Source organism: Lasioglossum baleicum, chromosome 5 (genome assembly GCF_051020765.1).
Source record: "Lasioglossum baleicum chromosome 5, iyLasBale1, whole genome shotgun sequence".
Classification (NCBI taxonomy): Eukaryota; Metazoa; Arthropoda; class Insecta; order Hymenoptera; family Halictidae; genus Lasioglossum; species Lasioglossum baleicum.
In genome coordinates, this window is record NC_134933.1 from 8,312,844 (window position 1) to 8,337,450 (window position 24,607).

A 24,607-nucleotide genomic window follows, 5' to 3' on the forward strand; every position below is an offset into this window, starting at 1 on the left:
GTTCTAGCGTTAATTAGAACTGTGAACGGTCATAATCATTGCCCATTATACAGGGGGTGATACTATATGTAAAAATACGTCGGAAAAAAAGGAATAACATTTTTTTGTTTGACGCTTCGTTTTCGAGAAAAGCGAGTTTGAAAATGCAGCGAATACACGTGCTATTGCCAGAGTTGGGCAAAATTTATATTTGTATTTAAATATTTGTATTTAAATACAAATATTTAACTATTTAAATACAAATGCCCAACTCTGGCTATTTCATAGGAATCGTCTGACGCGTCTGACCAGGATCAACCACTTGTACTTTGTGCATACATATGTACTAAGGCACGTGAACCTGGCGGAACTTTAAACTCGATTTTCTCAAAAACTTATTCCTTTTTTTCGACTTATTTTTACATGTAGTGTCACCTCGGTTGTACCACCCGTCCGGCCACACCTGTATATTGGGTCGGCAAGAAAGTAATTTCGGTATTTTAAGGCGAAGTATAAAACCCAATTTCCTTATTCAAGCAATGAATTGCAATCGATAAAATATTTTCTTATTTATTCGTTTTGGCAAACGATCATCGAACAAAATGGAAAATATCTTATTCATTAAAGTCCATTGCCTGAATAAAAAAAATTGGGCTTTATTTCACCTTAAAATACCGAAATTACTTTCCTGCAGGAACTCATTATTGATTAATTGAAATTCGGACCGGACGCGTTCGCCTTAACAGACTATTCGAAAATGCGAATGAGTGGATTCGCTGTTACTTTTTTTCAAATGATGTAAAATTGTCAGGTTGTGTGCTACGTAAGATGGAACGCGTCGAATGCGAACGAGAAATGGTCGAAAACGCGGGAGGTACGGCGAACTCGCGGTGGAGGACAGTAATAATCGACCGGCGACGCTAATTATCAATCGCCATAACGAACGCTGTCGGCGCCCTTCATTTTCGAGCGCCGCTTGTTATTCGGCCGCGTTAATTAACCTTGACTGGTGACGGTGACGCGCTGCGACACGGCTCGCTTTCCAACGTTCGATTCTCGCTCGTTTGACATTGGCCGTGTCGACGATCAAGCTGGTCGCGAAAGGAGATTAACTAGCATTATGCCAGAGCTGGCCGGAAGCCAATGAACTGTCGATTAGGATATTAGCCATGGACATCAATTCTTTTCGATTTTGTAGTAAATTCAACATTTTATTGAAAAACAGTTGTAAAGAGTTTCATCGAAATTTTTATTATGAAAGGCTCCGTGAAATCTTTGTAACAATTCTTGTGTAACTCACGATAGAAACTCGGCCAAGTTGAATTAAGAAATTCGCTGGGACATTTCCTGGTATCTTCAACTGATTCAAGACGTACAGTGGGTAACGAAAGTATTCGGACGCCCTTTAAAACAGAATAACTTTTTTATAATTGCACCAAACGACCTGATTTCTTCTAATCAATTAGAAGCATTGGTTTATGGAATGATATGCAGAAAAGATTTTCCAAAAATTATAATTTACAAGGTTGCATGCAAAAATAAAAAAGGCATTTTTTCAAACTTTTTTATTATGTGGAATTTTCAGCATGTGTGTAACTACTATAGATCTGCAAAACGGATATTTTAAATTTTCATTAAGGGCTCAAATAAAAAAGTCTTTTTTATTTTTGCATGTAGCCTTGTAAATTATAATTTTTGCATATCATTTCGTAAACCAATGCTTCTAATTGACTATAAAAAATCAGGTCGGCACAATTACAAAAAAGTTATTCTGTTTTAAAGGGCATTCGAATACTTTCGTTGCTCACTGGCTGCTAATGATTTATATCATATGTGCCCACAATTACGAAAATAGTCAAAGTCATATTTGTAGACATTTGAATTTAGAAAATATTTGTAATATTATGTAACATTTTAATTGAGAATTTCATTAGTCTTGATTAATGAAAGATTTATCATGAATGTGAAATTTTCTGTGAAACACTCGTACGAAAGTGTCGTTTTTGAAGTTTGAATTGGCTTGGACCATTTTTAAAATTAACTGAATATAAATGACTTAAAGCAACAAAGAATTACGAGATTTATTAGAAGCAAAACTTTTAATGAAACTATTTATCGCTACACCGTCGATTCACGCCTAAAACGTCGCGACTGTTCCCCTTCCGTTTGACTCGATATCAAAAGCGATTCGTGATTGCTGTATTCTTGTATCGCAGATTCAAAGGGTCTCGTAGGAAACGAGTAGGACGAGCGGCCCGCTCCTTTGGTTAAGTACAATGATCACAATGGTCTTTGGTTTGCCCCCGTCTGTGTTCCCGTTGGCCCTCTCATCGCTCGAGTCAATTGTTCCAATTTCTTTCAAAGACGCGAATTCAACGACGATAAAATGAGTTCGAACGCGGCATTTGTTTGAGTCGTCTAACGACAGAATTAGCAGGGGCAATTCATTCGGAGTTACCGAATTAGAAAAGCCATTTGCAACTTGGAGATCAAGTAGCAAGGTGAACTCCTTCTACTAAAACGACGATCGTAGTTCATTATAAGAAAGATTAGATTCGGCAATGTTTTGCTCGCTCTTTCTGTCGGATTGCTTCGATGAAATTAGGGTAAACTCGAGGTTGAGAAGGTTAGCCGACGGTCCGCGGAATTCCGTGTTTCCCTTGGTACGTACAGAATCCGACGCGACAGATCCGAACGGTTCTTTGTGTCTTAGTTCATCGTCGTCCGTCGACGAAGAAGACGATCAGAAATCTGTTCTGCTTGTTTCTCACAGCCTGCTTGCATGACCTACGCTAACGCTGCTTCACACCTGCAACCCCTCGCCCCGTATCCCCTCATAATTGAGCTTTCATTGTTTGGTTTTGCGGTTTAGTGTGATGTCACCGAGCAACAAAGGTCCGGACGAGGCTGCGAACGATGCTCTGCTGGAGAAGCTCATCACCTGTGCGTCGAAGCCGCACAGCGAGGCGTTCAGGAACGTTGCCGCCAAGATCCACGCGCGCGTCACATCTACAGGTATTGATCTTGATTGCCCTTTGACGATTCTACCGTTTATCCAAACCTACGTCAGTCTATTTCCATCAAACATAGAGAGAGAGAGAGAGAGATAAATTCAGAAAGTCTGCTACAGCAACGTGACCTAATAGCTGTTTTTAGAGTTATTACTTAAACAAGACGTTCCGTTTCATGTGGCACGGCCACCGAGAATCGCTCGATAAGCTTCTTGCGATCACTACAGAGTATCGATGCACACACGATCTTCCGTCGAAAGTGCTTCGATATTCTAGAAGCGATGAACTAAGGTGAATTGGTTAGCACACGAATAAAGAAGTACATACTTGCACTAAACAATCTGTCCACACAACATTGACCATCGATTTTGACGGGCTCCGTGGTTCTAGCGTTAAGCATCTTGCTCGGTTCTCCGAAGGGACTTTGCACCCAGATAGCACGCGACGGCTTGAGGACGTCCATTTTACTCTGAACGGCTTACGACATAAACTACACGTCTTAAAGATTGACCCTTGCTGAATGTCTGAAATTTAAAACCTCTTTTAGACGCCTGACAGCCATCCAACAGACGTTTTTACGACGTCTTTATATATTAGATGATTGCATAAGTTCGTGCCCGATTTGAAAATAAAATTCAATGGTTAATTTTAAAGAATAATACTTTATTAAGTAATTATACATATAATCACCATTCTTTTCTAATTGTAGAAAGTTCAACCATTTTTTAATTTAACCAATCTTTAACATTTAACCATTGCATTTTATTTTCAAATCGGGCACGAACTTATGCAATTATTTAATATATACGTCTGAATATACATATTTGATTGGTCACGTGAAAAGGGACTGGAAGGGTCCCAGATACATATACAGTCACAAATCACAAATACAGTTAGGCCGAAAATCTTGAAAAATTGCCATTTTTACCACTTTTGATCGTGTATAACTAGTAAACCAATTAACCAATTTCAATAAAATTTTCGGAGCGTATATATGTAATTTATACAAGTTGATCAAACACATCTTTTAAATTTTCGTTATTGGCCCAGCCATCGATTTTTACTATTGTTTTGCACAATTCCGACCAAATGCATTTTTTCAACATATTTTTTAGACGTCATTTACGAGATATTGAACTCGTTTGGTCCATTCATAAAAAAGTTATTCTCATTTAAAGTGTGTGTGATTAGTTTTGTTCCTAACTGTATACAATGAAATTTAATTATTACATCTGAAATAATACGTCTTCTTTAAAACGTCTCGAGAAAGTCGTCCTTTTAGGACGTAAGACTTTCAGATCTAAAATGAACGTAAAAAAACGTCTTTAACACTAAACCTACCGACCTTAAAAGTAACTGGAATACACACACACATGTTCCCTTATAAAAATGACAAGATTGATTTTATTTAGACTTTGTGCGGCCCCTATTGTAATACGTGCTCCACTAAAGATATCTATACAACCATTCCCTATATGAACAGAGTTGTGCAGAATTACAATTGAATTACTCCAGGAATTATAATGACAAAGTAATTGAATTACATTGTAATTCAGTCATGTTGTAATTTATAATTCAGATCTTCATTCGATTAAATTACAATGTAATTCGTAATTGCAATTGGAGTACAATTATAAAATAGCGTTATGTATTATGAAGGAGGACGAGGAATAGAAACTACGCTGCATAGACAGCAAACAAGTATACGAAATAAAATGAATTCAATTACACATCTGAATAAAATACTTAGTAATTGAATTAATTGAAAGGTTTGAATTATGTAATTCAGTTACGACGTAGTTGAATTGCTATATAATTGAAAAACGTTGAAATACGTTGAAATAAGTTGCATTACTACGTAATTGAATTAGCACAACTCTGCTTATGAAATCATTTTCATTATTTCAATAATTGTAAAATAAAAAATCTGGAACCGGTCATTTCGACCGGAGGTGGTAGGTTTAGTGTTAAGACGTACAGTTTTGTAGCACAGATGTTCAAGAGACGTTCGTAGGACATTCAAGACATGAAATCTTTAAGAGGTCTTCGTGCAATCCGGGCAACGATAATGGAACGCGTTCCCGGCCCCGGAAACTCGGTTTTAAACGTCAGAGGAGTTCGCGCGAGGCGCGATGCTCGAATGCGGCAACGAAGTTTCTGTGCGAGTCGAAGCAGAGATTGGACACTTTAAGACTCGGGCTCGTGCCGTTAAATCGCTATTTTTACCGCGAACGTTGGCTTCCATTTCGCCGGACTAATCACCAGAAAACTTGCACAATATTCCTGCGGTCTCGCGAACCCGGCATCATCGCCGAGCTGCTCGGCTAACTTCCGGCCTCGTTTTGCAATTGGTTCGCCGTGTGTCGCAATCGGAACCGGACTAATTCGCAGCCGCACGAACAGTCCCGGGTCCCCGCCGTTTGACGGAACATTGCTTTGTCGAACTCTCCCGACGACGTGTCACGTAAGAACTTTCCTCGCCGCGCCAGTTTGCCCAGAAAACGACGAAATTCGCTTTCGGGTCGCTTTCGAATAGGACTCGTTGCGTCTCGCGTTTCTCTGAACTTCCTGAATCGCGTGGGCCGTGCGGTCTTGTTTCCGCTGGCTCTCGCTTTCGTTCGCTCCTGCGTGATCCTTTCAATTTTCATTGTTTATTAGAATCTTTTACTTGTTAACCCCTTGCCGTATTTTAACGAGTCAGACTCGTCAAGGAGATTTTAATAAAGTCTAACCAACATGTTTGTCATGACTGACAAACATGATGTGTTTCTTTTTAGATGAAATAAAATTTGTTCTCTATGCAGTTATAGCAAAATTAAGAAGATGAAATTCAAAATTGTTGAAAAATTTTTAAAGTTGAAGATGTCAATACAGTATTTTATCGACAAATGTCCCAAATGTCTGGCCGACAATTGTCCCAGAACTATTCCCACCCCTGCGGGGTGTTCCCCCTTGAGGGGCCGAGAAGCTCCAGAGGGCTCGGTCGCCGAGAAGTATGACATCATACGGCTCGGGTGTATCGGTGAGAAGACCACACTAATCCAATGACAAAACTTCTTTATTTCTCATTATTTATTGATGGGACTTTGACCAACATATTCGTGGAATTTTTCTAATGAAAATGATACCAAATATGATATAATTCCGATAATATTGACTTGTTTAATGAACGATGAAAGTTTCGAACGCTCTGTCTTTCCTATACGCTGTACTTATTTGCGTCGAAAACTTTCATCGTTCATTACACGAATAAATATAATTGGTATTATATCATATTTGGTATCATTTTCATTAGAAAAATGCCACGAATGTGTCAGTCAAAGTTCCATAAAAAAAACAATGAAAAATAAAGAAGTTTTGTTATTGGATTAGTTATGTTTACACTTCTCGACAACCGAGGCCTCTCGAGCTCCGCAATCCTTTTCTACGTTCGGCAAAAGTCAAAGAATAGTATCCCTGGCGGATAATTATCCCTGGGCAGACCCGTATTGGGGACAATTATCGATAAAATACTGTATTAAAATCATTAGGGGAAGAAATAACATTGAATTTCTGTTGAGTTTCTGTTGCTTGCAATAGATGCAGACGATTTTTTTATGATTAAAGACCCGCAGTGTAGTAACAAATATTTAAACATTAAAATAAATGTAGCCATACAATAAAATATAAATTTTCTTTTCCCTTCTACGATATTTTTAGGGATAAAGACGTTTCAATTACTGTAACTGTAAAGAAAATAGTACGGCAAGGAGTTAATGGTCGGAATATCCAAGAGGTTAAGGGAAAACGCTGTGACACCCAGTAGAAAGCAATGAACGAGGTCGAAGCGCGACGCTGGAGAAAAATGCGCGGATCGGAAACAATGGAGCGATTCGAGCCTGATAAACGCCGGCCGTTTGGTCGCTCGCGTGCGACCGGATTATCTTTAGCGGATCATCGACACTGAATTTCAGTAACGCGTAAATTTAGCCTCGGTTTTATTTATCGCGCGGCGGATCGTTCGCGCGAGCAGCCACGGAAGCCGTGGAAAAAGAGGAAGCGCGCGAAGGTGTCGGAGCATCGCGAAGCGGACTCCGGCGAACAGGTGTGCGAGGCAGCGTGGCGGGTCGTTCGTTAGTTTCGAAAAAGCCGATGCTACCCGCTACACTCGGTTGCGTAAGGGGTTTCGGTACCGGCTGATACATCGCTTGGACAAGCTCCAACGGACCGCAAAGCCGAACAATACCACGGCTTCGATCGCCCCGAAGTGAATTGCGGTCGTGCCAATTTGATAAGAGCCCTCTGTCCCGCTGCTCGATATTTCTGCATTATCCGACAGATCGGGTGTCATCGCACCGACTCGCTGCGCTGCGCCGCACAGTCGTCCGGTAGCCCGCTTTTTCTGGCCAGAACTATTGTAGCGTTATTTCAAGGTTTAATGCAGTGGCGAGTTACCCTACAGGCAACTTGGGCAAATGCCCGGGGCCCCAAGCAAAAGAGGGCCCCGAACACAAACCAAGATCCAAAATTGAACTATTTAGTTGTACCTCCGATTTCATAGTTTTGCACTTGAAACGCTATATCTGCTCGGAAAGTTATCCGAAAAACTTGAAACAAGATTTTGTTGAAATTTCAAAGTCGGAAAAATTGAATATTGGCCAGAAGAAGCGGGCTCCTGGACTACTGTGCGCCGGCTCGGTGTCGCAACCGAAACAGTATCGACTTGGTGGGCTTCATTTCCGATCTCTTCCTTTTATTCTTCTCTACACCGCGGCTATAATACAGTGGTCGAAATTTCTATAAAGTCATCTTCTTTTTCATAGATATTTTAAAAATATCACCATTTTTGTTGATTTATCGTATCTGGTCTTGTGCCTTGTAGACACTCAGGGACTGCGTACTCTAGACCGCTATGTTTATTATTTACGTTTTTTTTAATTTTTTTTCTGTATGGTGCAAAAGACAACTGCGAAGTTTCTATAAAGTCACTTACTTAGTGTTTCTCTGTATTCCGAGCAGAGAACTACGGAAAACTGCGAATATTCTAAAAGTATTAGTTTTAGAACTCACAGAAATCCTGTTTGTTATAATTTGATTCACGTGTATGAGAATGCCGAGAGGAAAAGTACTAACAAGCGAAGAAAAAGCATAAATCGATGCTTATAAAGATATGGGCTGCTCTAATCGCACAATTGCTAAGAAAACTAATCGGTCATATATTGTGATTAATAATTATATCAATTTACGTGAAAATTACGGAAAAAATCATGTTAAAGGTAGTAATAAAAAATAGTCAAAGAGACAACATTCAATATTAATGATGTCTGCAGCTAAGGAAAGGAAAAATGCAGCACAATTTCGAGCTGAACTGGAGCTCCCAGTAACAACAAGACGTCTTCAACAACTTTTAAATTCTTCTGGACAAAAATACAACGTAAACAAGGCCTTAAAGAAGTACATAAACCGGCCCGTATTGATTTCGCACGGGCACAAAACACAGTGACTTTATAGAAATTTCAGCCACCGTATTAGATTATTCCGAAATGAATCTCGCTGTCTCAAGGGAATATGGAACATTTATTATAGTCATTCGCAAAAATTTCTTGCTCGAGTTTCTGAGAGATGACTTCCTGCAAAAAAGTGAGCACGTTAATCTTGTTGTCAAGAAGGTTGTTATACCGTGCCGACTTGTACAGCAAATGTTCATTTAGGAGCGCTTCGCTACGAGACGAAAAGTCAATTTGTCGTAATCTAGAATGTTTCGTGAAACATGCTACTTAGTTAACACTTTCAATGCGTTTTTGACGATCTAAAACTCGCCCCAACGCGGATTTCCTTAATTTTTATTTTTTTTTGGTGAAATCTAAATAATACCTCTCTGAAAATCACTTTTATGAAATAAATACATTTTTTTCTCAAAATTTTTGAGCGCAAATCGCTAGGTCCGTTTGTCAGTTCCAGAACGGACTCGCATTGAACGGGGGTAGATACCTTGTTCCAGGACTGCAAGGGTGTGGGATTCGCCTTCTCATTTCTCGATAATACTGTGGTTGTAAGGAAAAACGCCGCATGTCACAATTTCAAAAAAATTTGAGTCTATGCATTAACTGAGCTTTATAGTATAGGATTTACGTACTTACCGGAATAAAGTTATGAAAATAAGTTCGAAAGGCTCAAAAAAATAATGCAATTTAACCGACGTGCTATGTCAAACCATTAGTGATCAAAACTTTAAACGACAATATCTCCAGACAACCATAGAATACAAACACGGAGTTTTTTTCTGTAGTCAAAAAAGCTAGATAAAAGATCGGTCTAGGGCGCTATCTTCCTCAAAAGTCCTGTTTTTTGTAATTTGCATTATTCGGAAGCACATAACTGCGCATGAGGCATACAACTGCGAAAAAATAGGATTTTTGAGGGAGATAGCGCCCTAGATCGATCTTTTATCTAACGTTTTTGACTCCCGAAAAGCCGCATTTCTGTATTATCGAGAAATGAGAACACGAATCCCGCACCCTTGCAATCCTGAAAAAAGGGGTCTACCTCCTTAACGATATGTTCACAAACACAGACTCGCAAGCACTCGGTATCGAGCTGATCTTACAGTCTCCATCTGACTGTATGTTTCTGCGGTGGGTAATTTTTTCACGTGAAGCTGCTAACAACGCTTGTCATTGCCAACTGTGTCCTCCGTTGCGCTGTCCACTTCTGCGCGATCGATGTTTACCCTCGAGGACAGTTATTTTCCTTGAATTCGCAGTCTCATTCTGATGCGACAGACTTTAAGAAAACATTAGATTTCAACCGATTTGTAATCGTGAGAGTGATCATTTCTGTTTTGTTACGAGTGCGTATACTTCGCAGATGTTTACGTTCGAGAAAGATGAATGTCCTCGGACAGACACGAGTAATTAATATCGACGGTCGGGGAAGAGTTATTATTTAATGTGTAATTATTTAATTACACGTGTACGATCGCGTATACACGATTACTTGTCAACGTAAAGAGCAAGGAGTATCACGCGAGACGTTTACTCGACCGGGAATGCGGTGGCAACCGATAGCCCTGTCCGACCAGCCTGTTTGGCATGAAATATTCGATGTCCAGTTTCTTCTTTTGCGGATAGTGTTCATGGCATTGGGAGCGATTGGCCTTGCGTCAAGTTTGAAACGGGAGCCGCGCGCTTTTGCCAATCCTCGCTCGGTATCGCACAGAGAGCATTGTTGCCCGCACCTGCTCGCCCCGTTATTTATTATGGCAGGGTCGCTGTAACGTTTGGCACTGGGAAGTCTCTCGGGGATTTATGTTCTGCTCGATTATCATCTTAACTTCGTCCTTTTTGCAAACTGCCGTTGCTCGATCGACTTTCCGACTCGAGCCTTCCGATCAATGGTCGCGACTTTAAATCTAAAAATTTTAAAACACGTATTTAAAATACGATGTCATTAAAAATTGCTGTTCTATAGACACGCGGATTATAAATACACGCGTACACGTGAAATCAGATAGTCGAATTAACTTGTTTCTCGAGCACGGATTATTTAGTCTCAGAAAGTTGCCAAATGGTTGCTCGATGTTTGCTCGTGTATTACAAATTACAAAAGGCGGACGTGCACATTCCACTTTTGCCAGTTCTGTTCCTGTAGTAGAGACAGTGAATTACACTACTGTGCAAGAGAAACAAGCGTCCAGTATAATTATAAGATATAATGACAAACAGTATCTTTACGTAGAAATTGTATTGTACAATTTATTGCATTTAAAGTATTAGAAAATCCGCAGTAACACGTATTCTCAGAACTAAATCCTTTTTCAAAGCTTACTGTGTTCTTATTTGATTTTTTACGCTTTTCTATTAGATATGGCCGGTTGTTTCTTTCTTTTGCACGGTAGTGTACAGTGGCCCACAAAAGTGTTCGTAGAATAACTTTTTTATAATTATAACCAACAACCTGATTTTTCATAGTTAATTAGAAGCACATTGGTTTACGAAATGATATGCAAAAATTATTTTCCAAAAATTATAATTTACAAGGTTACACGAAAAAATAAAAAAGGCATTTTTTAAAACTTTTTCATTTGGATCCTTAATAAAAATTTAAAATATATGATTTGTAGATCTATGTTCGTTATACACATACTGAAAATTTCATCTGAATGAAATGATTTCATTCATTCATACGAAACATATATTTTAAAGTTTCCTTAAGGGCCCAAATAAAGAAGTTTTAGAAAATGCCTTTTTTATTTTTCCATGTAACCTTGTAAATTATAATTTTTGGAAAATAATTTTTGTTGCACATCATTTAGTAAACCAATGCTTCTAATTGATTATAAAAAGTCAGGTCGTTTGGTACATTTATAAAAAAGTTATTCTGTTTTAAAGGGCGTACGAACACTTTTGCGGGCGACTGTATATCTTCCACAGAATTTTATTAATTCTCACTCGAATCCGCTCGCTAATATGATCAAACTACCGAGAAACTCGTTAACATGGACGAATTCCCAAGATGGAAAGGACACGTGTACATTAACATAAACCGGTGGCGTTTTTATTTACTCGAGGAATACGAGAATTTGCATAAAGATCCGCAATCCGTAGATAACTTTTTGTGAACGCCTTTCGTCTGTGACAACTATAATTTTCAGATCGACGAGTCCGCGACCGCACGCTAGAGAAACTATGGCGCAAGAATTCCAGGGCGATGGAGATATTCGTCGCGTCGCTCAAGGTGGGTGGCACTTAATTGAATCGCCGTTTCTTTCCCCTTTCCCCGTCCCTAGAATTTCCATCGGGAACCACCATTAATCACTGTTCTTATCACGCTAGGAATTTGCAAGACTTCCCGCAAAAGCGCGAACTAATCTATGTACAAAGTATTCGCGCATCTTTTGAAAACGAATAGCTTCTTCGAAATTGAACCCAACAGCTTGAGTTTTTTTAAGACGTTTTAACGTCTTAAACGCCTTTACTTTCTAAAGTAAAGGTCTCGATTTTTTAATTTTTCATCTGCGCCTGTAATGAACATTTCAAACATGTATTTTGTAAATCTAAATAGGTTATTGTATACGCGTACAAAGTTCCATTGAAATCAGTTGACGCATAAAAAGCTGTGGGCATTGTGAAAAGTAAAAATCTTTCAATTTAGATTTTAAATCTTTGAATGTTTAAAATCGTGACCTTTATCTTTTCCTTTGCAATTGCGGCCAATGACAATTAAGTAAACTAATCCTTCTAACGTCTAAAACAAACTCAAGCTGTTGGGTCCAATCTGGAAAAAGTTGTTCGTTCTCGAAAGGTGTACGAATAACTTTGTACTTTGAGTTTTGTAAACCGGTCGGGTAATTTCGTTTTCTGGAGGTAAAAGAGACTGTTAAGGGTTCCAGCAAGAGAAAATAATACCAGACTCGTATTCTAGGGATGAGAGAACTTGCGAAAGCGTTCTATAATACCCAGATAGCACACGACGTCTTAAAGACGTTCATTTTACTGTTTATTTTAGCCTGAAAGTCTTACGTCCTAAAAAGACGTCTTTAAGACCGTAAACAGTGCGGTTTTTATATACCCATAATCTATCAGTATTAGCATTGGTATTATTTGTTCGAGTTATAGTGTTTTTGCTTCAATTACAATTTCAATTTCAATTTCAATTTCAATTCCAATTCCAATTCCAATTCCAGTTTCAATTCCAATCTCAATTCTACTTTCTATTTCAATTCCAATTAAAATTCCAATTTCAATTTTCATTGTGATTTTAATTGTAATTGTAATTTTTATTACACTTTTTATGTCAATTCCACATTCGTTCTTCTAGTAAAGCTTGGTTGGTTTAATTTCGGTTTAACTTTAAACTCGTTTTTGTCGAAACCTATTTTTTCACTTCTCTTCTTTTATTTTAATTAACATTTATGCACCTTCTAGACTTCTTAGGAACGTCACAAAGACCTCCCGAAACAGACGTCTTCGTGCTATCTGGGTACTTGCATCACGTGCAGATAACAGCGGCGCGAATTTAGTTGAGGTTTTTACGGATTCGGTGTGACCGTGGACTATAGTTCTCTCGACAGTCGACGTTTAATCGACACTTCGCGGATCCAATTAACCGTGCACCGCAGACAGCCGCGTCGGGGATCTACGGTGTGCACGGAATAGCGTGGTAAAGTCGCATCAGCGTGCGGGGACCTCGTTGTCTATCTCGTCGACGGTGCGCTTCCTGCAACATGCGAAACTGGAAATCTGTTCGCTCCATTTTCTGATAAGTGTTGCACGCACGCGGGCTTGGCCCGGCCCGGCCTAATTATGGTCTGTGGCATTTAAGCGCGTCAACTATCTCTCGATCGCTCGCAAACGCGAGCCAATTCGGGCGCTCCGGCTCGGTCTGGCTCGCGTTTCCGCTTTTCATCCCCGACTCCTACAAATAACCGCGAGAAACAGAAGAGGAAGCTTTTCGAAATTACCCAGGCGTGTCTGTTTGCCGCAGAACTGCAAGGATCACGTGATCAGCTACAGCATCGCCAGCATACTGCACGAGTGCATCGCGTCCCGCATCCCCAAAGCGAAGACCAAAGTGCCGAAGAACAAAGCCACAAGTAACACCGATTTCATCCGTTTCGCCTTTATGTCGACAAACCGACATTCTCTACGGTTCTCAATGATGTTGTGCTTGTATCCTTTAGAACAGAGATCGGTAATAGGTGCTCGTTTCGATCGATTTTCAAGGGTTACGTCCCCTTTCCTAGTTCTTCAGCCACCTCAGGTCCTTCCATTCGACATTTCGGATTTACCAAGCGCGTCTAAACGAACGCTAAAATGCTTTCCCATATCTGAATCGAATTTTGCCGATGAAATTAAGAACTATTTTCCAAATTGAATTTTCCAATTTATTTTTCAAATTTATTTTCTATACTTATTTTCCGAAACTACAGGGGAAATACAGTTCTTTCTGATAAGCAGATTAATACGTGAACCAGTCTTAGTGGGGGTTGTTGGAGTATGCTTATGGTGGCGGAATGGGATAGTGGAAGGGGAGAAAGCGGAGTGGGAAAATCGACCGTTTTTGGTCGATTCTGGCGACAATGATTACCATTGACAAAAAAACGCATTAATCACAGTACCTCCTCGGTATGTAATATGGAAACCCGGGGTGGGGATTTTTGTCTTAATCGAGACAAGATCGTCTCCACCATAGCGCCTAGTGTCCCCCAGCAGCATCCGTCGTTAGCGTGGAGGAAGGACGCGATTTGTGAAAGGGAGGTTGGTGGGGGAAGCAGGAGGTAGAGGGGCCTCTACCGTACGAACTCCTCTGAAAACCTTTTCTTCTTTTTTTTGTTTGGTTTCAAGGCGGTGGAGCAATGCTGTTACGCACACACCCTCTCAACCGGACAGAGAGGATAGTGTGGGACTCGGCTCCCCCTAAGATCACAGTTGGGGAAAATGGGACTAAGTCCCTATCCATACCCACTAAAACCCCACCACCAAAGGGAATTCAAACCCCTTCAACGCCTAACTCCCGGCAACAACAGATGCAGGGACCTACTATTCGCAATACTACCTACATATATCCATTTCGACTCGTCGTACCAGGCCAATTCTGCCACTAGGGATGGAAACCTATTGATACAGGTGTTGCGTTAATGCGCCATACACAGTTCATATGTTGCGGGCCTGACGCGGCTCGTGAATTGGGGTCGTCACGGGCAAAGCAGGCGTAGCTCTCCAAAATCGTCCGAAACGAGTACTTCTCGTCGACCTCTGGTTTAGGACAGGGAGTTCCAACTTGTAGCTCGCGAGTCATACGTGGCACATTCCCCGCTTAAGTTCTTCCCCCACCCTTGGACTTTGTCGTCGTCGTAGAACGTTGTTCCTGTTCCCGTGCCGCTATACCGTAGTAGTGGAACAAGTTGGAACTCGCTGGTTTAGGATAAAGGATAAAAGTCATTCGATACTGATTCTAATCGCCGGCATGAAACGCGATGCACCGCATGCGATGCACGGGAAAGAACACTGTTGTGCATCGCAGGACAGTGAACGCGTTAAGCTAATTTCACGTAGCTCGCGAGCGCGTTTAACTGCAACCGTTGCATGATCGACCCACGCTTGATCGAGCACCCCTAATTTGCTATCCTTCACAGAATCCAGCAGTCGAATGGCAGTGATGCAACTGGTCAACTTGGGCATCACGCAAGTCCTAGTTAAGCTTTTGATTAATCTGCAACACGCGGACACCGTTTCGAGCGAGGTCCTCACGCAGGAAGTGGTCTGGTTACTGGGCCAGGTGAGACAGTTTTCGTTGAAATCCCGTCAAAATAAACAACAATAGTCAGCGTTCATTCATAGCGTTCACAGTTGCATTATTCTATTAAATGCGATGTATCCTCTTGTAAAATTTTGTCATAGAAGAGCTACAAGCGTTACGCTGGTCGCGAACGTGTTAAAGTCTTGAAACGTGTTAAAACTTTTCGAGACTGTACAGTAGATCGGATTGAAAAAACATTTTCGTTCGCAATCGAAAACGCTCCACACGAGAAAAGTTGATTCGGCGCTCTTAAAAATATCTACTTTTCAAAATTCCTTCAACATCCAGAAATGGGAGGTTCCTGAGATCATTTGAAGCAAAATTTTCCTTTGCAAGAATGGCGTCCGCGGCTTTTTTAAAAGGAGTTATTCACGAAAAACACGGACCAATCAGAGCGCGATCTAGACGTGTGTTGGCACAGTCGGCCAATAGACAGTTGGCGCTACCATTTCCGGATGTTGAAGGAATTTTGAGACACCTTGTATATTTTCCCTAAACTTTCAAATTTTTCGCCCAATGCGCAAGCTGAAGGCATCATCGCACAACTTTGGGATTTTGATCCTGTCATTAAAGCGTCGAATCAGAACTTCTCCCGGTTGGAGCGTTTTCGATTTCGAACAAAAATGTCTTTTCGATCGGATCTAATGGTGTCAGGTTGGAGGGAAAGTTCTGTCGCATTTTAAATAAGCAAGTTATCTGAAAGATCATTCTACATACACTATCATTGAATAATATTGAACATGTATCTGTATAAATTGGTTCAAATGTTTTAAAACACGACAGAACTTTCCTTCCATCCTAATACAATCCTTGACTGATCGAATCTCTTAATTATTGTGACAGGTGGCGCAGGGGGACCAGAAGTTCGCGTCGAAGATGAAGATGTTCAACACCGTGAAGGTGTACCACGCGACGCTGAAACAGCACTACAATAACAGCAAGATCCTGATGCCGTTGCTGTGGATCCTGAAGAGCCTCGCCAGAAATTGTGCGTGATCCTTTAATCCGCTCGTTTAGAAATGTCCGTGGACGCGCGTTTCGATCCGACTGAATCCTTGTTCTTCTCATCAGCGTACACTCTCCAAGTGCTAGTGAAGGACGGGATCGCCAGCACGTTCGAGAAGACGTTCGTCTCGGTCGGTTACAGGCCCCACCTGAAACTGAGGTTGCTGTTAGAATGCTTCAAACACTGCACAACGAACAGTACGTGCGTGAAACTATTTCACCGAAACGAATCCTCTCTTGTCCGATGATTAACGAACATGTTGATTCGTTCCGACATGTAGAGCTGCTCTGCACGAAATTCGTCAAGCTGGGGGTGATGTACCTGCTGATGCGGATCTTCGACAAATGGGAGCGTCACGACGGCTACATGAGGCTGAAGATCTGCAACTGTGCGGTGACCACGATCCAACATCTCTGCGCCACGAGTGAGTTTATTGGCGACGACCTTTCAGCCTCGCGACCGTCGCAATATCCGGCCGGATGTCGGGCTCTCCACGCTGGAAGATGACAGTTTGAGTAGAAACACATTCCATTGTTTGATAATAGAAGCGTTCGGAGCACCGTGCACGGCAACTAGACGATCAGCTTTTATCGCCGCTGGTACAACTTCTATCGCGGAGCTACGACATAAACCTAAACGCATCGTAAGATGCGAGGAACGTTGCGCAAGCGAAATACGTCGATTTCCATGAAACAAACTGGTTCGCGTAGAAACGTATGAACAATCGATGAGAGAAATAGCAAAAGAAAATTCGAATTTTTATATTATTAGGTGTGCAAATAAGCTCTTTCCCCTTTTTTCCAAATTTAAGATTGTATTATACAGGTCCACCTAAATACGGCCGCCTGAATATCTCCTCCAATTTTGGGGGTACAAAAAATATTTTGTGTACTATTTGAATGGTTTGAAGGAACCATTATATTGCAAACAATATTTTGTTCTGAAGGTCATTTTTTCGGGAGTTATAATGCTTCTCGCACGCCATATTGCTTGAAATTGTTGCATAGGACTGGAAACTCTTACAAGGGAAGGACCTCAAGTGTCCGACTATGATTTTGATAATCTTTTGTGAGACGATGATATATGGATCCCTAATGATGTATGTCAAATATTAGGTGTAGTCACACTCAATAGTTTTAAAGATATAAACAATTGAACTTTCACGCAACCTGCTGACACGGTTAATGGAACTTCGAAAGATATGAAAGTTCAATTGTTTATATCTTTAAAACTATATATTGAGTAACTACACCTAATATTTTGCATACATAATTAGGGATCCATATACCATCGTGTGACAAAAAATGATCAAAATCGAAGTCGGACACTTGGGGTCCTTCCCTTGTTAGAGCGCTCATTACGACTCTTCTTAAAGTGACGCAAATGATGCTTCTCGCACGGGCATATTCTTTGAAATTGTTGCATAGGACTGGAAACTCTTAGAGCGCTCATCGCGACTCTTCCTAAAGCTAAAAGAACGCTCTTTCAGATGGCAGCACAATCGTGAAGTAATTGGAATTCAGTTAGAAGTTACGATCGTAGAAAAAAAGGGAAAGGAATAATATTTGCACACCCAATAGTAATTTCCTATTACCCTCCACACCAAGTTCTCAACAAACGCGTTCCTATCCAAGCTAGAAAGCTGTTCGTACCCTACATAAAATTCATTAAAATCGTCGTGTTGCGCTTATGCTCCTTGTTAGACAGCTCCAGCCAGGAGCGCATCGATCAACCCGAGCACCCGACGTTTCTTTTCGCTGTGCTGCTGGCGCATTTGCATCCATCGGTCGATCTTTGTTGCTCGTCGACGTGTTCGCGAACGCAATTCCATTGTACGGTTCGCTGTGCTGGTATCGCGAGTCGTGAAAATCACCAATTACGCGGAGACGTTTCGCGGTATACGATCCTAAACGGCGCGCACGCTGAATTTATGTCTCTAGGGGGGTATGTTTGCGCGCGCGAGCAACGCGGTCATTACACGGCAGCCCTTTTTGCTCGTTGCAGAAGAAGGCAGGAAGGCTATCAAGTGGAACAATGGCCTGCAAGTGTTGTACCGGTTCTGCTGCAACTGTCCCGAGGATAAAGCGTACGACTGCCTCCTGTCGCGCATATGCGGGATCATCAATCAGTGTCTGGAGAAGGAGCTGCCCGTCGCCGAAATGTTTCCGGCAAGGTGAACGAATCCGTCCAAGGTCGCTCTACGAATCGGTCCGCTATCGGATATCCTAGCAATAACAGCGATTTATTATACTCGTCCCACGGTATTCCGAGAGATTCAAGCTGGCTGGACAAAACGGCATTTTTTACCACGCTTCTATTAGCTTGCCCTGTTGTTGTTGTATTCGTCAAATCTTGTAATCGAATTTTAAAACTCTTCCCATTGTCCAATCTTGCTGAAATTTTGTATACACACTTGCTTCCGATGACAATATTTGCCGCCATACTTGTGAATATCCTAATTTAATACGATATTTATTTATTGGCTATAAAAACGGGACAATAAATGATCTAATCATGACGCAATATTTTCCCTTTTACAAAAGATCTTGGTTGAAGTGACAATTAAAATCGATTACAAGATATGTAAAGACTAAAAAGTAGAAAAACGGAGAAAATAATCTTTTTCCTAGTTCTCCATGCAATACCGAAACCAGTTAAATGATAAATAATATTTTTAAGCAATTAGTTCAAAATTTCTTCTGTTATAAAATTAGTGTCGGAGAAGATAGAAAAATTTTACGTAAAAGATTACGTCAATATACGACGCAGTTTATTTAATTTTTTTGAAATAAAACTTTAGTTTAATATAACTGTAGTTTAGCGCTCCACGCTTTTATTTTTATAGTCACTAATGTCATGATTTTATTTAAATTTATATTGAACTGTTCTATCTATTCTGACACTAATTTTATAACAGAAGAAATTTTGAACAAATTGCTTAAAATTTTGGAGAAAAATATTATTAATCGTTTAACTGGATTGGGTATTTTATGGAGAACCAGGAAAAAATTATTTTCTCCTTTTTAGTGCATTTTAATATAAGCGTGGTTTTTAAAAAGTTTTTTTTATATATTTTATTACGTTCGAAACTTCAAGTCGGACAAATCAACGTAACTCGAATTTTTATTATGTCAAATCAGGACAATTTTCATTAATATCGTGTGCAAAACAATGCTTTCAGGTTGAAGGAAGATAATCCCTTAAAATTTCAAGTCGCTTAGGTGAACACCCTAAACTAATCATTTTTTTCCTCGATTCTTAATTAACATATTAAGACGAAAAGAAGCGAAAATACTCGAACTTCCCTCCTGCGATTCATATATCCTTTGCACAATTGTGATCAAATTATGAAGGGTAGAAACAAATATTTATTGAATATGAAATAAAATTATTTGAAATAAATATTTTTTCCAATTGTGAAAGAAATATATGAAATGCAGAAGAGAAGTTCGAGTATTTTCGTTCTCTTCAACTTAATATGTTAATCAATAACCGAGAAAAAAAATGATAAAGTTTAATGTGTCCACCTTAGCGACTTAAAATTTTAAAGGATAATTTTTCAACATACAAGCATTGTTTTGCATAAGATATCAATGAAAATAGTCGTGGTGGCCGCTGGACCATACTGGCAGCTGTTTTGTCATCGTTTCTAGACGTTTGGGTTCGGTCCAGTTAGTATGCAGAATCTTAAACACCTTGCGTTGAACGCATTCTGGCACCCGAGTCTCTGTAAATGATTCTACATCGGCACGGTTAATGTAACTCGGAAAAAATTCGATTCGGACGGAAGTTCAAAACAAATTAACCCGTGGCTAAAACAAAAGGAGCTGCTGCTAAATTTGAGGTTACGCGCTTGACCGCCTCCAGAATGTGGCAGCGGGCCAACGCGCGATACAAGAGAAGGCATACTCGCGTAGACGTTTCATTAAAAAAAGTAGAGAATAATACAGCACGCAGGGAATTGTTTTCCCCAATGAATGGATAACCATAAATTTGCGAATTCGCGTAAACGTCCGCAGTGCAACAATTCTCGAGTTGTATATTTATCCAGCTGTTCTCTTCGCTTGAGATTTTGTTAGCCTACCTTCCGGGGTACAACAACAATTACCGATCGTGAGCTAGTAGAATTCTCACTGTGTATGTTTATCCAAGTAACAATTACCGATCGATTGCCGCGAACTGGTAGAATTTTGCGTTGCGAATTTTGTAAGTTGACGACGAATTGGTGATCAGCTGATCGGTAGAAATTCGCGAACGTGTCAACCAGCTGGTACGCGCTAATCATACTGCGGATTTGATGCATTTATCAGAAGAACTAGTGGATCGAATTGAAAATAAACATTCGAGAAATTAAATTTATTTTGCATAAAGATCCGCAGGTCTGAAGCTCTGTCCACACTGAAGCGGCATCAGTGTTGTAGCCGGTTATTACATTCGGCAAGAAAACGAACAAGTTAACCAGAGGGACGACGCAAAGTCGTTCTATGTTGGTTCGGTGTGGACAGAGCTTTACGATTATCGAAGTTGTTGGTCGGCTGTTTCGTTTGAATTTAGAGATGATCCTGATGGCGACAGAGACCCGGCTCGCTGACACTGAGAACGACCAGCGTTCTACTTGTTCGTGCTGCCAGGTCTTTAATCATACATTAAAGTGTGTCGAAAGCGTCCTCCTCCCGCGAAAACTGGACCAGTTGTGCAACGCGGCCGCGCGCCTGTCTGTAGAATCTCGCTCGCGAACTCGCTAGTCCCGTGCGAAACAAACGACCACGATGCACGACGGATTTTTTACAGGTTCGCGTTGCCGGAGACGAACGTCCGGCCGAACAGCGCCGAAAGCGGCAGCGACATCGACAGTCAGGTGGGTATTTTTGTCGGCCGGGATGATGTAACGCCGTGAAACGTTACACTCGGACCCGTGGCCGGCGAGAACGCATGCAATTTTTCACCCGGCGTTTATCTCACATCGGAAATCGAACTGTGGAACCCTCGAATCGATTCCAGGCGAACAGCGTCGCGTCCTTGGGAAGGCTGTACAGCGACCTTGACTCCGGCGACGATGACGAGAGCCAGAATTCAAGGTCGAACGACACCGGGATCATCAGCACCGGCGACGAGGTGGACGAGAGCAAGTTCTTCGCGGGCGTGTTCACCGCGCAGAGGACCGAGGAGGAACTGAACGAGTACGCCATATCATTCTTCTTACGTTCACGATTGCGATCCGCATTGTTGCGTCGGTGGACAAGTTGCACGAGATAAATCTTCCCGATGGTCGCAGGTACACGACGTTCTTCAAGGAGCTGGGCAACCTGTCGCAGCTGTGCAAGTCCTCCTCGGAGAAGCTGGAGATCGGTGATCCTACAGAGGGCAACAACAAGTTCAATTCGAGGTCGAGGAACAGCAGGACCACGATAAGGGAAGCGATGAGAGACGGAGCGAGCAAAGTCCCGTCGGAGAATGGGATCAACAGTATCAGAATGTTCGAGAACATGCCGGCCAGTTTATCGGACCAGCAAGCTTACCGAGAGCTGGCCAGCAGGGTGAAAAGCATAATCGATTTCACCGAGGTCGCTTACCCTGATTTGGTCGGCGGTGATGCTCTCGGGAAAGAGGAGCCGCTGAATCAGAAGGACAGGTGGATCTGTCGCGCGAAGCTTCTCACCTGCGTGGAACGAGGCCTCCATGGTGGCACTCTAATGCAAGAGGTGGTGTACGACCTAGACTCCATCGCCACCAGAACGCCCAACGAGGACTGCAAGGTCGCGCAAAAGAAGCAGCTGTCCAGCTACGACGAGGTGATGGTGGGGCTGCAGGTCGGCCACACCAAGTCCCTGTACTTCTTCTCCGCCTTCGAGAGCGGCAACCTGAGGAAAGCTATTCAGGTACAACTCTGCGGGTGTTTCAAACGCTCGCAAAGTCCCAGCAAGTTCTTCCTCTGATCAGGTAGCTCAATCCTGCCCGAGGTAACTCGCTGAAACGAGGGAACTGTAATGTTCTAGCCATCTTTTCGGCCCATGATCCCATTTCCGATCGATGTAGAAAGTTAAACGTGGACGGGCTCTCGGACACCTCCAGCGACACGTGAAATTTTTCCTGCTACAATCGATAGCACTGTAGTTCTCAAACTTCCTAGTTTCGGTGCATACTTTTGTCTATGCTTGCTCAAATAATAATTTAATGTACGATTAGACTGCGGATTTTATGCATTTACGATGAAACCGGGTAGGTACGATTTAGAATAGTCTAAAGCAGTGTTTCCCACAGTTTCGACATCTGTGTATCCCTTCTATAACTGTCGCAACACTGACAAGGGAACGACCCTAAGTGTCCGACTTCGATTTTGATAATTTTTTGTGAGACGATGGTATATGGATCCCTAATTATGTGTGCAAAATACTAGATGTAGTTACTCAATCGTTTTAAAGATATAAACAATTGAACTTCGGAAACTTGAGCTACAAATCATGGTAAGATACCAACAAGGTATGAAACTTGAATCGTTTATATCTTTAAAACTATTGCGTAACTACACCTAATATTTTGCATACATCATTAGGGATCCATATACCACCATCTCACAAATAGTATCAAAATCAAAGTCGGACACTTGGGGTCCTTCCCTTGTGAGTATCCCCCAATAGGAAGAATCGGTATTAAGTAGCAGGCGCGTGTACATGCTTCGTACATAACAGTAATCTCTTGCTGCACCAGGATTGTTGCGCTAGAATTAGAACAGTGCGTACCACCTCCAAATTCTTCCTGTACCGCCAGGGGTACGTGTACTACACTTTGGGAAACACTGGTCTAAAGAATTTAAGAACATTTTATTTAGTCCTCGTTTTTGTTTAAATTGTTACTTTGCCTAAAGATCCGCGGTCTATTTGCGATCATCGAATTTTGCTAAATGACGACAAGATCATTAGGAGTTCCTGAAGATTAATCGGGTTTTGGATCAGGGGTGTCGAGAACTCGCAGGAGATAGGAAAGACGATGGTGAACCAGCGGCGTTTCTTTCGAATCGGGTCTCTTGTAGATAGGCCTGAGAGAGTTCGACCTGATCCTGACGCCGGATGTGAACAGTGGGTCCAGGCACCAGTGGTTCTACTTCAAGGTGGCGAACATGGACGCGAACGTGCCGTACACGTTCAACATCATCAACTGCGAGAAGGCAAATTCGCAGTTCAACTTCGGCATGAAGCCGATCCTGTTCAGCGTGACCGAGGCTGAGCTGGGTAGGCCAGGCTGGGTGCGAACCGGCGCCGACATCTGTTACTACCGAAACTATTACCAGCGGCCGACGAAGGGGAGGAATTACTTCACCATCTCGTTCTCGGTGACGTTCCAGCACGAGAAAGATATCTGCTATCTGGCCTACCATTTCCCCTACACGTACACGCAGCTGATGGTCAACATATGGAAGTGGACGAGAAAGGTCCCTCCGAACACCTACTTCCGCGCGGAGACTCTCTGCGAGACCCTCAACGGGAACGAGAGCCCTCTGTTGACCATCACCTCGATGGACTCCAAGAGCAACCCTGTACAGGTACACACTCCACACTTTGCGCATTCTCAACTCTTTACAGCAGAGGTTGGCAAAAGTTTTGCTCGTTCCGGTAGGATCTTCTTCGCGCGTCTGGATGCAGCGTTTTGTTATCCATACTCCATTCGTCGTAGCTCTCTGCTGTGCCTCTGGACGCACAAGTTTGCGTTCCTATGATGCAATTAAACATAACTTTTCCCTAAATCAGCGGTTTCCAATCTGGGAGGCGCGACCACCAGGGGAGACGCGGACTATTGCGCGAAATTTGAAAATTAAGGCGCCAACATGTTTTTTGCGCCAGTATTTTTTGTGACGAAGTTATTATTTCACAATCGTGTCTATATTATTATATCTATTAAACGATAGCGAGGCGCGGAAGAAAAATTTTTTAGGGAGGCGTAGTGGCATAAAGGTTGGAAACCACTGGCCTAAATGAAATCTGTTGGTTAAAGTAAGCACCGTTCTCGATTGTATTACAGCAAAAATTGAATGCTTTCATTGTCCACGTTCTTCGTCCGCAAAGATTGTCATCTCCATTTTTCATTTACCACCACATTTTGACCAGTACATTTACGTTCTTCAGAACCGGAAGTTGGTGTTCCTGACGTCGAGGGTCCATCCAGGCGAGAGCAACGCCTCGTGGGTGATGCACGGTACTCTGGAGGCGTTGTTGAGCAACAACGCGTACGCGTCGAGCCTGCGAGACGACTACGTCTTCAAGATCGTGCCTATGCTGAACATCGAGGGCGTGGTGAACGGTTGGTGAGTACCGTCGATCGTAAAAACGTGTTTCCA

At 41.8% G+C, this 24,607-nt stretch overlaps 1 protein-coding gene across 9 annotated transcripts in view; it reads left to right on the plus strand.

Annotated features, from left to right (window-relative positions):
- LOC143208595 (cytosolic carboxypeptidase 1) overlaps positions 1-24,607 on the plus strand; it is an 80,322-nt gene that overhangs the window by 8,232 nt on the left and 47,483 nt on the right. For 8 of the 9 annotated variants that reach the window (XM_076423095.1, XM_076423089.1, XM_076423088.1 and 5 more), the window contains 13 exons: positions 2,852-2,994; positions 11,623-11,705; positions 13,455-13,563; positions 15,106-15,248; positions 16,113-16,257; positions 16,341-16,472; positions 16,556-16,699; positions 18,280-18,448; positions 21,067-21,133; positions 21,277-21,455; positions 21,551-22,154; positions 23,306-23,815; positions 24,396-24,574. In XM_076423095.1, the coding sequence (XP_076279210.1) occupies positions 2,852-2,994; positions 11,623-11,705; positions 13,455-13,563; positions 15,106-15,248; positions 16,113-16,257; positions 16,341-16,472; positions 16,556-16,699; positions 18,280-18,448; positions 21,067-21,133; positions 21,277-21,455; positions 21,551-22,154; positions 23,306-23,815; positions 24,396-24,574 (2,607 nt within the window). Of the gene's footprint in view, positions 1-2,195; positions 2,246-2,851; positions 2,995-11,622; positions 11,706-13,454; positions 13,564-15,105; positions 15,249-16,112; positions 16,258-16,340; positions 16,473-16,555; positions 16,700-18,279; positions 18,449-21,066; positions 21,134-21,276; positions 21,456-21,550; positions 22,155-23,305; positions 23,816-24,395; positions 24,575-24,607 lie in introns of all 9 variants that reach the window. The other variant, XM_076423096.1, reaches the window with a different exon arrangement.